General features: G+C 38.7%; 1 protein-coding gene across 1 annotated transcript in view; it reads right to left on the bottom strand.

Annotated features, from left to right (window-relative positions):
* DDC (dopa decarboxylase) overlaps nucleotides 1-16397 on the bottom strand; it is a 696490-nt gene that overhangs the window by 130942 nt on the left and 549151 nt on the right. The window contains exon 10 of the mRNA XM_044064799.1: nucleotides 14499-14575. Within this exon, the coding sequence (XP_043920734.1) occupies nucleotides 14499-14575 (77 nt within the window). The remainder of the gene's footprint in view (nucleotides 1-14498; nucleotides 14576-16397) is intronic.

Raw genomic sequence — 16397 nt, 5'->3', positions numbered from 1 at the left:
ACTTCTGCTCATAAAGAATACCATTCAGGAATCCAGCCTGTGCAGAGCCATAGTCATTACCATAGCCTGACAAGTTTGGCTTATCTTACTCTAGATTCATTTGGTATGGAGACATCCCCTTTTACAGCCTCATCCTGGGCTCTCATCATATTCTTCCTGCTATTCTCACTCGGACGTACATTGTTTCTCTAGCTCTCTATCAAATTAACCGCATAGTTTCTCCACTTGCAGTAATGGCCAGGCACGTAGACTACCATCACAGAATGACCCAGTCACTAAAACCTTCCACCAGAAAAAATACAAAGACAAGTCAAGTTCGCACTGACAACACAACAAGCAATTGATCTAGACACAGACCTGTTGCCTCCATTCTTTCCTTTCTAATGGATTTGTTTGAACAAAGCTAGAGATTATCCATTTTGCCTAGCTGCCATTTCAGAGCATCAAGAAAGCATTAACAAGTCCTGTCTGTCCTCTCAGTGTGCCTGTAAAGCCTTTTTAAGAAGAGTCTTTTTTTCTATCTAGACCCATATATAAAGAACTTTGTTCTTGAAAAGTCAACTACTTCCTTTCATACCTGCATATAAACGGGTTCTTAGGAATCTTTCTTGGAAAACACTTCCTCTCACTGAGGTAATTGCCACTAGAAGATTTTCAGAACTGCATGCTGCTTCTTCAAAGCCACCATACCTCATCTTTCAAAGACTTTGGTATACTTTAGCTGTTTAGAGACCACTGCATTTTTATCTAGACTGCACAAAGGATTTGAGACAAGATGAGTTTCATTTTGTTTCCTTTGCACCTAAGAGGCTAGGTAAGTGGGTAATGAAAGTCACACTGCCCAAATAGGAATTTAGTTGGGTTATATCCTGTTAAGGATATAACATTTGGTCAGCTTCTAGAACTTCAGCACACCTTCCACACACCAAATTGTTAATTAGCTTGAGCAGTGTTGAAGAAAGAGCCATTCTGTATTAGCTCTTGAATGTTTGATTAGCTATTTAGTAATTAGCGATATAGCTTGTTACACTGATTAATGTGTAATTGATTGTAATATATAAGGATGTTTTATTCAGTTTAGTAGAGATCTGATGAAACTAATACGTGAAAGTGCTTATCTTTGTCCTTTTTTCATTAAATGATATATTGAACCATATACTGGCGTTTTTCCTGCTGTGGACCACTGCTAGCATTTTCAAAAAGTAGTAAAATGAAACTTATATTAAAGATACTTTTGATTTCAAAAATAAGATAGAACAGAAGTAGTTTCTCAAGATGATCTGCTTGTAACTTTGGACATCCAATCGCTGTACACTGTAATACCAAATAAAGAAGGGATGGATGTAGTCAGATTTGAATTAGTTCTAAGTTTTTTTCAAATGATATGGTTGGACTTTTGATGAAAATTCTTGACTTAATTTTTAGTTATAACTTTTTGAATTTAATGGCGACATTTACCATCAAAATAATGGAGTGGTGATGGGGGCTGCTATGGCCCCCAGTTATGCTAACCTTTTTATTCAAGGTTGGGAGATAGTTAATATTTTGGCCAGTAGGTACTCAATGAATATTGTTTTCTTTAAACATTTTACTAATGATGTTTTTTTGATTTGGAGTGGCAATGAAGTTGTGTTAAAGGAGTTTTTAGATTATTTAAATGGGGTCAATTATTTTCTGCACTTTACATGAGATTTTAATTCTACCAATATGAATTATTTAGATGTAACTGTTTTGAAAATGGAAGATAAATTAATTACTAAAATTTATAAAAATATGTTCAAAATAATTCTTATTTGCATTACAGTAGTATGCATTCTAAGAAAATGAAAGAAAATATTGTTAAGGGACAACTGATGCATGTGAACAGCTTAACTTAGAGGGACAATGACTTTTTTGTTGAAAGTGTAGGTCTTTGCGATAAATTTCTCAGTTAGGTGTACCCTGAAGAGATTGTCATGAATTCGGTTAATATTCTTAATGATATAAGAAAACCAAGTTCTAATTTTTGTGATAAAAACAAAAGCAAAAAACATAGATTTCAGAACCTCTAATAAGATCAGTGACAGTGTTGATGCTGCTGCTATCAAAAGTATTATCAAAAATAATTGGAAGCTCATTCAAAGTTGCCCTGAAATTAAGGATAAAGTTTGTTTATAAAAGGGGCAAAAGTTCTAAATTTTTTTTTCAAGCCAAGCTTAGCAAACCAATTGAAAAGAAAAATTAGCTGGGCATGTTTAAATAAATCTTTTAATTGCAATCTATGTGATTATTTATATGTAGAATCTAATGAAGTTATTGTAAATGGTTTTGAGATCAAAGTGAATGGGAATTTTACATGTAAAACCAAATATGTAGTTTATTTGGTTATGTGTAAGTCTTGTCCCTCTTTTTATGTAGGTCGTACTGCTAGGGAGGTTTATAAATGTATTTATGAACACAAACATGCTGTTGAGATGGGAGATGAAAGAAATGCTTTAGCCAAGCATTATAAATTAGGATCATGTCAGTGTCTGCTTTAAATTTTTAATGCTTGGAGGGTTAGTTAACTTTGACAGATGTTTTGATGCTGAAGAAGAGCTGGGTTGGCATGAGTATTTATGGCAGGTATGATTAAATGCCTGTTACCCACCTAGCCTTAATAATAGAGAAGATTTTGTAGCTTACTTGAGAAGAAAAGGATTGAAACATTGATTTTTAACTCTATAGATGTTTTATATTTTTATGGTCATATGACCTTTTCTTGATCATGTGATTAATTGATACTATTTGAATTAGTTTTATGTGAAACATTACTCGGTCTGAAGAAGTCTGTATTTAAGACGAAAGCGCTCACTGATTAATACTGTGCCACTGCTTTTTCGTATTAAACATTTTTTTTGTTTTCTCTGCTGTCTTTTCAGTTGTTTTTTAAATGTTTTTGTTTTTTTGCCATATTTATGATAGATTCCTATCCCAGCATATCCCTTACATCTGGAACAAACTTCCACTACATGTCAACCAGAGTAGCACTCCTGCTACGTTCTACGTAAACCTAGATAATTGGATGAACAGCTTCAAATTCTCTCTCATGGTCTATTTTGTCTTGCCCTCCTTGTGGCTAGACGGAAGTTTTGAATAGGGTTTTTTGGCTATGATTTAAATAGTGTGAAGTCCAATTACCTAGCATTTACCTGTTAAACTGTGAAACCTCCATAAAGTCAAATTTCAGTCACAAATGACTCCATATTGAAACATGCTGATGCACCACTCACCAGGCTGTGCAAGGAGAGGGTCATAGTCAATTGCCTTTCATATGCCAGGATTCACTACATCACACATGCATTCAAAAGCCTGCAGCAAAGTACACAATTGGCTTTCTGAGATTGCGGCAATTGTGTCATGTTTGTTGAGAGCCACCTACTACTTAAACAGTCAGAGTGCATGTGGGTTTAAATGACTTGAGATGCACCTCTCTGCGGGATATGAAGAGAAACATGATGGAGCTTTCGGAATGTATGTCTAATGAAAGTATGAACCTAGCCTTGAGCAGCATTCTACCATCACCAAGAATGATGCTGCATATTGAGTAAAAGATTATTGACTTCAGAACGTAACTTCGTTTTTAATGTTATTCTAAAGAAGTACAATATATATGTGCCTGGGAGGACATGGTTGACGGTATTAACTGCTTTACCATGGATGGTCTTCACATTTCACCTTAAGGCTTTTGTATGTTGTCTAAATCCTTGTCTTTCCACATAGTGCCTTTTAAGGCAATTTCAATCTTCTATGGCTTCCAATTTAACAAAATAGAATCTGAATAACATAAAGGTACTACTGCTCAAACCTGGGAGCCGACATACAAAACTCAGCTCCCTGCAAGCACCCCTTACCCTGGAAAGCATTTATATATGCACCATCACAGAGACCTGGTTCAAGATCAATGACAGCATGCCATCAGTGCAGGGTTTCATTGCCTATCACATGTTCAGGCCCACAACACTAGAAGAAGGCACTAAAGGCAGTGGTGTCTCCATATTCTTAAAATACCTTTAATCTCCGGATTTGTTAGACAAGGTAACAACCTGAAACTCCTCCATGTCCAGCTTATTATTATTAACAAAACCCCTTATCACATCATAGGTAACTATGGGATCCCCTCTCTGTCCACCTCAGCCCATACCCCCTGCCTAACTAATGTGAAGATTCTATGCATTAAGCCAAACACCATTCTACTAGGAGACTTCAAATATCATTACATTAACTGTGAGAATAGCAATTTTATTTGTTTTTATTTGTTATCCAGTTAAAATAAATTGGTACAACTGCCTCTTTTCAGGGACATCTAAAGATCACCATTTGGTGTAGTAACTTGTTTAGAGCAGTGCAGTATATAAATGGAGATAGACAGAATCAAACCCTTGATTAATCCTCTGTGTTACAGTGCCTCAGTCACCTCATACCTCTCGGGTTAGGGCAGGTATTTTAATATATGACAAATCAGGCTACTTCTTTAGTTCTGAAATTGAATGCAACAGTTATAGATGGTTCATTTCAACACATTAACTTTTTCATATTATTATCCCAGACTTTCAACACTACAACAATGATGTTTCATGTCATACATTATGATATGAACATTATGCATTTCTTCATATATGATGCCACTTACAGTGATTATTCAGATATTAGCCACTCTGTGGTGTGAATATTGGCTCTAGATGATTGCCATTGTTGAAGTGACAGCCTAACCCCATGTGCAAAAATGGGGAAAAGAGGTTGTGAATTGATGGATTAGATAATGTCACAAGAGTTTTGCAAATCATTTACAGCAGACTCCCTATTATCTGGTCTTGCTTTAAACGGTGGTCAAATTTCTGCCATAGCCCTAGCAACAGACAACAGAGAAGAACAACATTTCCACCTCCTCCAGGCACTTCAGAATGTCTTGCCTTATCACATAGCCGGATCCAGAACTAGGCTGGTGGATTTTTTTTTTATTTTAAAAAAAATCTCTTTTTTTTTTTAAAGGAATTCTTCTTTAAGAACACCCTTAATGTCCTTTGCATCCAGTTGCACAGATGCAACAGGTGTGTATGATTGATTGTTTATGTCTTCGTGTTCTGCGTGTGCTTGGAATTTGAATGCCAGAAGATGTTTGGACTGCAGGCCATGAATGGACAAGTGAGAGGTAAGGGTATGTGTGTGTGTGTGTGTGTGTGTGTGTGTGTGTGTGTGTGTGTGTGTGTGTGTGTGTGTGTGTGTGTGTGTCTGTAAGAGGAGGGTAGGGTGCATAGCTCTCAAATGTCTAGATGTTTGACATTAAGCCATAAAATTGTACTTTTCTTGCAAATCACTGAGAAATGAAGTCAGAAAATACTGGCAGACATTTGATTTTCAGACTTCATATCCATTAGAAAAATCCTGCTAATGCAAAACCTGTTATTCTATCAACTTTCTAAGTTTGTAAGAGTAATATGTTTTTGGTCTGTTCCTCTTAAAAATTGTGCTTTTTTTGACAAATTCCTGGGATGATCTAAGGATTAAAGTCACTAAGTAATGATGTGTGTGTGTGTGTGTGTGTGTGTGTGTGTGTGTTTGTAAGAAGTAGGTAGGTGTTTTTGTAAAATATAGGTAGCATGCCCCTCAACTGTCCAGATGTTTACCATATATTTTTCTCTATCCCTCACAAAAAGAAGTGAAGTTGCTAAATAATGACAGACATTTGAGTTTTAGACCTCATAATCTTTAGAAAAATGCATACTAACACAAATCCTGTTATTTTAGCTGATTTACAACCTATAAATGCTATTTTGTATGCTTTTTCACTTGGATCCTGAACTAGGCAATGGACGTGGGCTGCTAGTAAACCTTGTTAGGGGATGATTGAATGACGTGGCCAATGACTAGCTTTACTATCCTATGAGCAGGGAGTGGGGAAACTTGATGCCTGCACACCCTCTGTTGGAGAGCAGGAGCACGGGCCACTAAGGCTATATCGGGTTTATGTAGAAGGCATCCGTGGCACTCTGAATTCATTGCACTAACCAATTCTACAGCTAAAATAAATGACTGTCTGCCACAAGATTGATGGCTACCAGGATCCACACTCACTACGCCACATCAGGTCCCTTGCTCCACAGGTCTAATAGTGATTTACTATTCAGGTCAACTCCCCAAGGGGTCAAGATATACAGCAGTGAGGGGGTACATCTGAAGTATTTGTTCAGAGTAATTGGGGGATCTAAGAAAAGGTAAGAGTGAGGATAAGAGGGAGCAATCTAAGCTTGTGTGGGTCAGGGAATGTATAAAAAAACAGAAAATTTATATTCATATTCATGTATTTCAACATTTCTGTTATTTTTAAATAAAATTATAATTATAAAAGAACAACTTTTCTGGTAATATTTTCAATGTAATAGCAGATTTGTACAACCTCTGCAAATGAAAAACACTTTTTTTTATCTGAAAAGCAAATTCCACTTGATGGAAGGAATGTTTACAATAAAATACTGAAATTCCAATAGCATGTGGACCATGTGGCCATGCAGTTCTTCAGTCTTGGTCATACTTACAGACTTCCAGGTTTCATCTTATCCTCTTGTACTGGATTGGATTAAAGATCTTGTTAAAGCACAGGTAGAATGTGCCTACTGGTTCACCACTGTCAAGGTCACCTGTAACCAGTCATACAACTAGATCAGGTTTGATTGGGAGCCACTTCTTGCCATGTACCAATGTCTTTTTACTGTTCTGTAGATTATTGCATTCTAGAAATGCTGTTAGCCTTCCCTCTAGGGTCCTGTCCTTAACTTTCCCTGCCACTGTTTTTAAACTAACAGACCTGTTGTTTCCAGCAATTTCCTCTCCCACCTATATTGTACATGGGTACCATGATTGCTGTTTTCCAGCAACATTTACATCAGTCAGTGATCTGTTGAACAGATCCATCAAGAGGCCTGCCAACACACTGGCCAGATTTTGGAGGACTTTGAGAAGTAGCCAATCTGATCCTTGTGCTTCATCCTCTCTAAAAGCAGCCAGTTCCTTCAGACCCTCTTCCTTGTATATACTGTTCTCTATCCAGTTTTCTCCTCATTCTGCCCTGTCTCCTGCCAGCATGACATCCTCTCCTTGCCTTCGCTTGTGAAGACTGAAACAAGGCCTTTATTTATTACTGCTGCTTTTTCCCTATTTTCTTTGATCTCCCTCCAATCTTTGTTAAGCCTTAGCAGTTCTGTCCCTTCCATTTTTTCTTTTTGCTATATATCCAAAAATGTCCACAGCTCCAAACATTCCATCCCTGACCCTTTCACATAGTTTGTTTACTCCTACAATGTGTCCTTTCCTGGCTGTATCTCCCACTTTCTTCCTTCACTTTACCCTGTGACACTCCAGTTGCCTGTAGTCCTCTCACAATTTCTGCCCATGTTATCCTATCCTCTGCATAGTTCAGCTCCATGTTTTTCCACCCCATCCTCCCCACTGGACTCTTACGGTAACCTCCTCTCCAGTGCCACTCTATCTATCCTTTCCTGCCTGACTAGTCAGTTGACTAACATCTCTACCTCCTATAATCTGTTACTAAGCTCCCCCATTTTCCTGCACCCTGCAGGCTCTATCTCCAGTGCCATAATAATGTTTTCAGGGCCAAATAGCTACATACATGCACACATACATATAGATATTTCAACCATAAGCATTAATGCCCTTCTAGACTGCCAATATACCAAAAAAAGAAGTTATGTTCTTACCACAACGTTCCATGTACGTTGTCCATCTTGACCTTTATTCTCACTGATGGGTCAGATTCAACGTGTCAGATCTATCTTGGTCTTTCCAATAGCTCAAAGTCTTCAGCAAATCTTGTGGGCCTCCTTTCCTACCCATAATGCAGTTCCCCAACTACCTCAGATCTTGTTTGCCCACCAAGAAGGTAAAATAATGTATACACCAACTATGGTCTATTTCCAGGACAATGTCAGTATCTCTGAGGCTATGGATATCCTAGAAACCAATGTCCACTCGGTCTTCCAGGAGTTCTGGAAAGGGGTTTGGAGGGTGGGTTGTGAGAATAAAGGTTGAGATGGACAACACGCATGGAATGTTATGCTAAGAACATAACTTCTTTATGTGTTGTTGTCAGTCTCACCTTTATTCTCACTGATGGGGCCATGTCCCAAGGAACATAATTCCCGGGTGGCTTGTGGTAGAATATTCCTCAGAACCATAGAACCAAAGGAAGCCCTAGTCCTGGACGCTAAATCCACTCTGTAATGAGTAATAAAGGTATGAGGATTAGTCCATGTTGCTGCAGTATAGATACTGTCCCATGAGAGTTTTGATTGAAAGGCTGCTGAAGTCGTGACTGATCTGGTGAAGTGTGCTTTGACAGGAAAAGGGAAGAGGTTTGCTTGTTGAGAAGTAGATGTAAGATATACAAAGGGCTAGCCATCAAGACAATGTAACTTTTGAGACTGGTAACCCCCTTTTGTTATCAGAGTAAGATACAAAAAGTTGATTGGAGTTCCTGAATTGTGAAGTCCTGTACAAGTACAAACACAATTGTCTATGAACATCCAAAAGATGTAGAGAGTTTTTGCTTTGTTTTGGTAATTAGAAAAGAAAACAGATAACTCAACAGTTTGGTTTAGATTACTTTCCGACACGACCTTGTGGAGAAAGGAAGGAATGGTATGTAATGACACCCTAGCCTTATGAAAAATTAAATATGGGTGTTTGGATGAAAGAACCTGTAGTTCTGATACTCTTCTATCTGAGGTGATAGCTACCAATAAAGTGTTTTCCAAGATAAGAATTTTAAATCGCATGTTGCTGAAGGTTCAACTGGAGAGCAAATGATATTTGTTAAAATGAAGTTAAGATCCCAGGGTGGAGTTGGGTTATTATATGGAGGTCTGATCATTGCTGTTCCCTTTAGAAAAGCTCTGCAGAGTCTGTGTGACATAAGAGAAGAAAAAACCAACCAGTAGAATAAAAAGTTCCGTACTGAACAGACAAAAAATCTTTAATGCACAGTTCCAACAATAGAATGAGCGCTTTCGTCTGCCCTCAGCAGACTTCTTCAGAATCCTTTTTGCCTTGTTCTGAAGAAGCTTCGGCTTTTGCCTTTAGCGAAAATGCTTTTTTATTAAAAAACTGCGTTAAACATCTATTTTTGAATTGACGTTTTTGGTCTTTCACCTGCTGCATTGTGGATGTTATAGTAAACGTGCCCCTGACGTTTGGACCGTTGGAGTTGCTGTTTTCTGATTTTACTTGTTTATTGTTTCTCCAGTTTGCATTTATAATATGGCCCTGCTCAGCTTGTCCGCAATCATGTTGGATCTCCCCGGAATATGTGTTGCAATTAGAAAGTGACTGGAGAATGTTGCCCATAGCCAAACCCTTAGAGCTTCTCAACAAAGGGGATAAGATCCGGTTCATCCCTGCTTGTTTATGTACCAGACCACCGACATATTGTATGATTGAATTGCTATGGTTCCTAGAGGGAGAGAGTGTTGAAATGCCTGCAAAGCTAATAGCACTGCTCTCATCTCTATGATGTTTATATGGAAGTGAGCCTTGTGTTCTTGCCAGGTTCCTTGGACAGTCTTTCCCAGATAATGCCCCCCCAATCTGGCAAGCATCCATGGTCATCATGTCTTGGGGTTGAGGGAAAGTAAAGGGACAGCCATGAGACACTGATGGAGCGTGAACCTACCACTTTGAGATCCTTCTTGCAAGACCTAGTTATAAGAATTCTGTGAGACATTCGAAGGTCTAGAATTGACCATTATGTGGAAAGCAACCATTGTAGAATCCTCATGTATAGGCATGCTTGAGGGATGAGTACAATAGATGCTGCCATCTTTGCCAAAGTCTGTAGTATTTGCTTTGCTGTGATTCACTTTTTTCTGATAAGTTGCCTGATATGTAGGCAGATGTTGAGTTACTCGAGTACTTTGTCTAGTGGAAGGCTCATACAAGGTTGACTGTATTTATTTCTGCACCTAAAAAGGTTAAATTTTGAGATGGCTGTAAGGAGGATTTGTCATAAGTTATGGTAATTTCTAGTTTGGAGAAAAGCTGAAGTACATAATCCCTGGCTTGTCGCAGCAGAAGCCTGGTCGGGGCAGTTATGAGACATTTGTCCAAATACGGGAACGCCTAGATTCCCTGGCATCTGAGGTGCACCGCCACTACTGCCATGCATTTGGTGAACACTCTGGGGGCTGTGGTGGGACCAAAGGGCAGAGCTTGAAACTGGAAATGACTGGCTCCCAGTTGGAAGCACAGGTACCTTCTGGATTGTCTTTCCATCTTGATATGGTAGTATGCATCCTGAAGGTCTATAGAGCACATTCAGTTGTCTTTTCCCAGAAATGGAATTATAGACTGAAGTGTTACCATTCGGAACTTGGTTTTCTTCACAGATTTGTTCAGTTTGCTGAGATCCAATATTGGTCTGCAGTCCCCTGGTTTATTTGAAACTAAAAAGAATCTTGAATAAGTTCCACATCCTCTCTGGTCTGTGGAGACTTATTGGATGACTCTATTCTTTAACAACTTTTGAATTTCTAATGTTGCTTGCTCCTGTTGACTGGGTGGTACATCTGGAATTGACTTGTTTGCGGGAGCAGGGCAGGAAAAGGGAATTATATAACCCCTGGATATTATGTCTTGCACCCATTTGTTGTCAGTGATGATTTTCCAGGTTTCGAAGTGCAAAGACAACTGACCCCTGACTGCCTCTAGAGGTGAACAGTCAGGCACTCCTTCAGGAGTGCTGAAAGCATCAACTAGAGAAAGATTACCTAGAGTCCTGATTCTGCAGCCCCCCTCTGCTGCAAGGATGGCGTCTTTTGTTATTGTTCCCTCCCTGCCTCTGGGGGGAACTACCACCCTGTGTGTCCTGGTAAGACCACTGAGATTTTCTGACCACATTTTTCGACTACCCCTCTGACCTTTTGGATATGATCTTACCCTTTTGCTCACACCCAGTTAGCATTTCTATAACTTTTGGCCCAAAAGAGATGAGCCATCGAAGGGAGCATTAACAAAGGAAGACTTAAAGGGTTCCGTGAAATTGCAAAGGCACATCCAAGTCTGCCTCCTTATAGAGACGTGTGATCCTGCTGCCCTACTCATTCCATCGGCTGCATAAGAAATGAGCCTCATGGATGAGTTAACAACTGAATTGAGGGTAGCCACCTGTGCATTGATCTTATCCGCCACTGCATGAGCTACAGCTCCTTGAGGAGAGTCTGATAACTCTTTCAACAGGTCTGTTTGTAATCTGGTGAAGTGCATAAGATAATTCAGTGATCTCAATTTGAAAACTATTGAAGAAAAGACACGCTTCCCGTATCTATCCATAGTCCTAGAATACTTATTAGGAGGATGGATAGCAGAACTAGTTTTGGAAAGTTCCTTCTTCGTGACCACTGCCATGATCATAGCATCCAGTGCTACACCTTTTGTGAGGAAAGCTTCATCCTTGGGCATTGTGGTGTGCTTATTTGGCCTCCTATGAGTGGGCACTATGGAGTCTGGGCTCTCCCAAGTCTTTTGAGATATTAATTGTACAAGCTCGCTAATCAGCGAAATCACCCAGGATGTTGAAGGGTGGGATGCAAAGGCCTTCAGGTATACCGACTCCTCAGTAGAAAGGGATGAGGACTGCCAATTGCCTCTCTGTTTCAGGATTTCTAGAATGTTTCCAAAGGAAACATCTTCAGGAGGTGATTGTAGGGACCCTTCTGCTTCATTGTGGTCAGTATCGGAAGTGACCAACTCCTGCGGTGAGTCCAGATGCTTCCTCTTGCATGTCATCTTCCAAGGAACTTCTTCAGTGGGGTATTCTGGAGAAGTTTTAGAAGAGGGGGGAGTCATCTGGGGTACATCCTGAGGCCTTGTATCTCTGCAATCCTGTGGATGAGGGTGAGGAGGAAAAGATACCTGTGCTGAAGAGAGAGGAAGCTCTGATGGAAAATGTGTCTGAGACTGAGGGGCAGTCATTACCCTCCTCATAACCTCAAAAGCAGACTGCCCCTGCTCTGAGGAAATTCCCCAGAAATGACAGCACAGATGTTGGACCCAAAAGAGGTCTTGGAGCCGGTGAAAAAAGCTCCGAGGAAGAGGTAGGAGCCAAGCCCACCAGAGCCAAAGCCCCAAGAGACAGCATCAGATCCGAAGTGAAACAGAAATGCTCTGTTGACACGAACGGTGAATGTCAGCTCCCAGAGTATTCTTGCTCCTACTGGGCAGAAACACTCAGGGTGGACATCAGGTCCAATGAACCAACAGGTTGTCTGGGATCCGATACAGACACTAGCTGGATATCAGAGTCTTCTGGCTCCAAGGCTGAGGGATGGCTCAGAGAAGGAGTAGGCGCCACTGGGGTAACGGGAGTCTGATCCAACTCCTTGTAAATGAAGAGGCACAAAGTGTGCGAATCACTGAGGGGAATTTTGTTTCTCACATTTTTTAAAGCCCAAAGGTTTTCCTTCTTTTTGTGACATAATAGAAGCAGCCTATCAAAGCACTAAATTATAAAGAAAAAACTGTTGAAACTATTTAAAGTATTCAAACTAAGCAATAACAACAACAACAATAAACTAGGCTAAAAAAAGGGAGGGGGGGGGGACGTCCGCTAATTTAAATAGCCTTTGATTGGGATAGGAAAGTCCTCTAACTTAAATGGACTTGAAGCTAATGAAAAGTTTTCTAACTTAGACTCTGAACAAGGGTCGGTTGACCATTCTCTAAGTAAAACAAACAGAACGCAATAAAGGAAAACTCAAAACAATTGTAATGGATCCCAACAAAAGGGACAGGAGAACAGCTTGTAGGTAAAAAATGAGTGAAACAGCACTACTACAGCCAGAAAAAGGCACTACTAAATGGTAGAACTAGTGAAAGATTAGCACTAACTATAAACTATAGAACTATAAGAAAAATACAGTTAAATATAAGAAAAATACAGTTAAAGACAAAAAAATTGTAATAAACTTAGCCGCAAGCTTGCTTGAAGAACCTTCTTGCAGCGTGGCAAACGAAATCTGAGGTGGTTTGGGAACTGCATTATGGGTAGGGAAGGAGGCCCATGAGCTTTGCTGAAGACTTCAAGCTATTGGAAAGGCCGAGATGGATCTGACATGTTGGATCCGATCCATCAGTGAGAATAAAGGTGAGATTGACAACAACACATCAGTTCTTGAAAATATCTAAACTATTGCTTGCTTTAATGTAATTTGGTAGTCTATTCCATGCATCAGCTGCTCTCTCTCAGAGAACCAATTAGTGCACTTCTCATTCCTATAGAATATTTTACATATTCTCTACTACTTTTTGATAATCGCAAAAATTCCCAGAGGTTGTTGTTTATAAATGTCCTATATACTTGAATAAGATCTCCACTTAAATATCTGTATGAGACACTGTACAAGTTCAGATACTTCAGTCTTTCATGGTAACTTAAATTTTCCCATCAGATATTTCAGTCTTTCATAATAACTTGAATATTCCCATCCATGGATGCCCTTGATATGTCTCAAAGGACAGGAGTGCAGAACCCCCTATGTTCCACTACAGTATCCGTAATGGAAAGTGAATCCAAGCACCTAGGACAGGAATGGAACCAACAGCTTTCTGATTTTCCAGCACCAAAGCTCAGTGTGATACTTGTTGAGACACTCACACTACTGGCAATGCCATTTTTTATTGGCTAGTTGCAGCTCTTTTATTTATTTTTATTCTTTTATTTTCATCTTTTATTTTAATTTCAATGAATTTCATTTCTGTGTTTCATTTGGATGGGCATTTCCACTATGGGCAGGAGTTGTGGGTGCACTATGTGAATTTTTTTTCCCCTTGCTAGTTGGGACAAAGCTTGTTTAAATGATTATGTGCATAGTGTAAATAAATGTTTGTGATGCGGGTAGACTGCTTGTACTTTTCTGAAGACACTGGTAGGATGGATGGTAATGAAAAATATTAACACTCCAGCTAAAGTATATGTATTTATCTTGGTCCATTGTTAAGATTAAAAAATGGAGTATATTTCTAAAAAAAAAAAAAAAATATATATATATATATATATATATATATATATATATATATATATATTTCATTTTTTTTATTAATTCCAGCAAAATAAATGTAACAGCATGAATACATGCTTGCTTACAGAATCATTAAAAGATATATATGCATAATACATCACAATGAGCATGGAAACAGATGTAATAGTTTATCTTTCCTGCCAAATGTGGAATTAAGTATATAAAATGCATGCTCCAGTCTTTTTCCCATTTATATGGCAAATCTACCATTATATAACAATTTCACCACACATTTTGAGAACAATCATGATGGAATATCAAACCCATATCAACATTTTTCTCACATTTGCTGGTAAATAATAGTGTCAGGTATATTAACATACAAAGGAAAAAGACAGTTTGTATGAATAGGCCTTTTACAATGCTTTAAAATACTGATTAGATGTCAGTTACCAGATTCCTGATGCTCATGCTGTAGATAAACAGGGTCCATTTTAAAAGCACCAATTATGTCTGCTCTCTTCTTCACCCTTTGGGAAAAAATAAAAATGGAAATAAAAACCGGATAGCTAATGGTGTTTGTTGTTACTAAGTTGCTTGACTAAACTCCATAAATACACACACACACACACACACACACACACACACACACACACACACACACACACACACAAGCTTGTGCACATGCACACACCTGTATTTATCAAACCATGCCAAACTGACAGGGAATGTGTAATATGTTTATTATTGTTCCAGGGTCATAGACAGGAAAAGTCTCATGCTGAAACACTTAGTATATTCAGTGGGCATGAAAATTCTAAGTAAGGAAAGTGAATTACTCGCAATAGGAAAAGCCCATTTAAATGTATAGAATTTCCTTTGAACAATTGTATTTGTTGTTAATATGATAGAAAGCATTGAGAACACAAAATCTATCACTGCATTGCTGTGTGTATTTGTTTTCCTTACTAAAATGGTACATTCCAGATGTTGTTTGTAGTGTGATACAGAGCTGGAAGCAAACTCATTTCCCTCATACTATATTAATAAAATTCAGTATGCTTATGTGATATTGTTAAAGTACGGTTCACCTGTTTTCCTTAGTTGAACATAACTATTTACATGTTAAGAAAATACTGAGTCTTTTTTATTTATTTACTTTAATATTATGACTTGTTTTCATTTACATATTTAACATTTATTGGAAGGTATGTTTTCTGTGTGTGTGTGTGTGTGTGTGTGTGTGTGTGTGTGTGTGTGTGTGTGTGTGTGTGTGTGTGTGTGTATGTATTTACGTGTGTACGTGTGCATGCCCGTGAATGTCTGTGTGTGTGCGTGTGTGAGTGTGTGCGTGTGTGTGTGTGTGTGTGTGTGTGTGTGTGTGTGTGTGTGTGTGTGTGTGTGTGTGTGTGTGTGTGTGTGTCTATAGCTATATTTATAAGCATGCTCATGTAACGGACCATACAGTTTTGTCAGATGCATGTTTGTTGGCTGTGTTCTGAAGAAGTCTGTCTAATAAAGAGATGTAAGCACTTAACAGTATATTGGGAGAATCAGTTTTTTTAGTGTATGCTTGTTTTTTTTTTATTGTTTTTTAGCTGTAGCACACCGGGTTCATTACATTTTTCAATACATATGTTCGTTGACTGCACATGTTATATGTGCAGTACTGAGGTACACTGACAGAGCATCTGGCTTCTCTTAGTATGGGATTTTGTTTTGCCTGGAGGATCAGTATTTGTTGTTTAGGTGTTTGCCATGCATTTTACAGGTGTACAGATGGGTCAGTGGGACGACTCTTGGTGATTTAAACTGCAGGTACAGTTTGAGTAAACCGCACTGAACGCTGGAATGCTGCAGGTGAAGTGCAGGAACACTTTGCATTCCCACTGGTTCTGTTACTTATGGTTGCTTGTGTAACTGCAGAGTTAGTATATATAAATAAAAGGATGTGGGGGGGGGATCTCTCCACAAGGAGTGGATGGGCAAAAATGCTTAACTGTTTTTTGTTAAATCTAACTGTTGTATCAATGACGTTCTCAATTTGGGAGGTCATGTTTGTGGCCCAGATGCCTTGTTATAAACCCATAAAAAACAGTGGTTTCATAATACCATCACAAAATAGCATATCCTTGTTAAAACAATATATATATATATATTATAGCCACTTTAAATAGTGACAGAAAGCAGGTTACAGCATCTGGTAATGGAAAACACCATCAACTAAAGTCTCTTTCCAGGTTTAGCTGAAAGACAAGTGAGTACAGACTATAAAATGTTTTGTTTTGTGAAACTGCATTCACAGTAGTGTCCTATACACAGGCACTCTAAACTTAAACAGTTTTGTTATCT

Source organism: Protopterus annectens, chromosome 3.part0 (assembly GCF_019279795.1).
Source record: "Protopterus annectens isolate FY-2018-M chromosome 3.part0, PAN1.0, whole genome shotgun sequence".
Lineage (NCBI taxonomy): Eukaryota > Metazoa > Chordata > Ceratodontiformes > Protopteridae > Protopterus > Protopterus annectens.
Note: the sequence above shows the minus strand (reverse complement) of the source record. Positions and strands in the feature narration are given on the sequence as shown.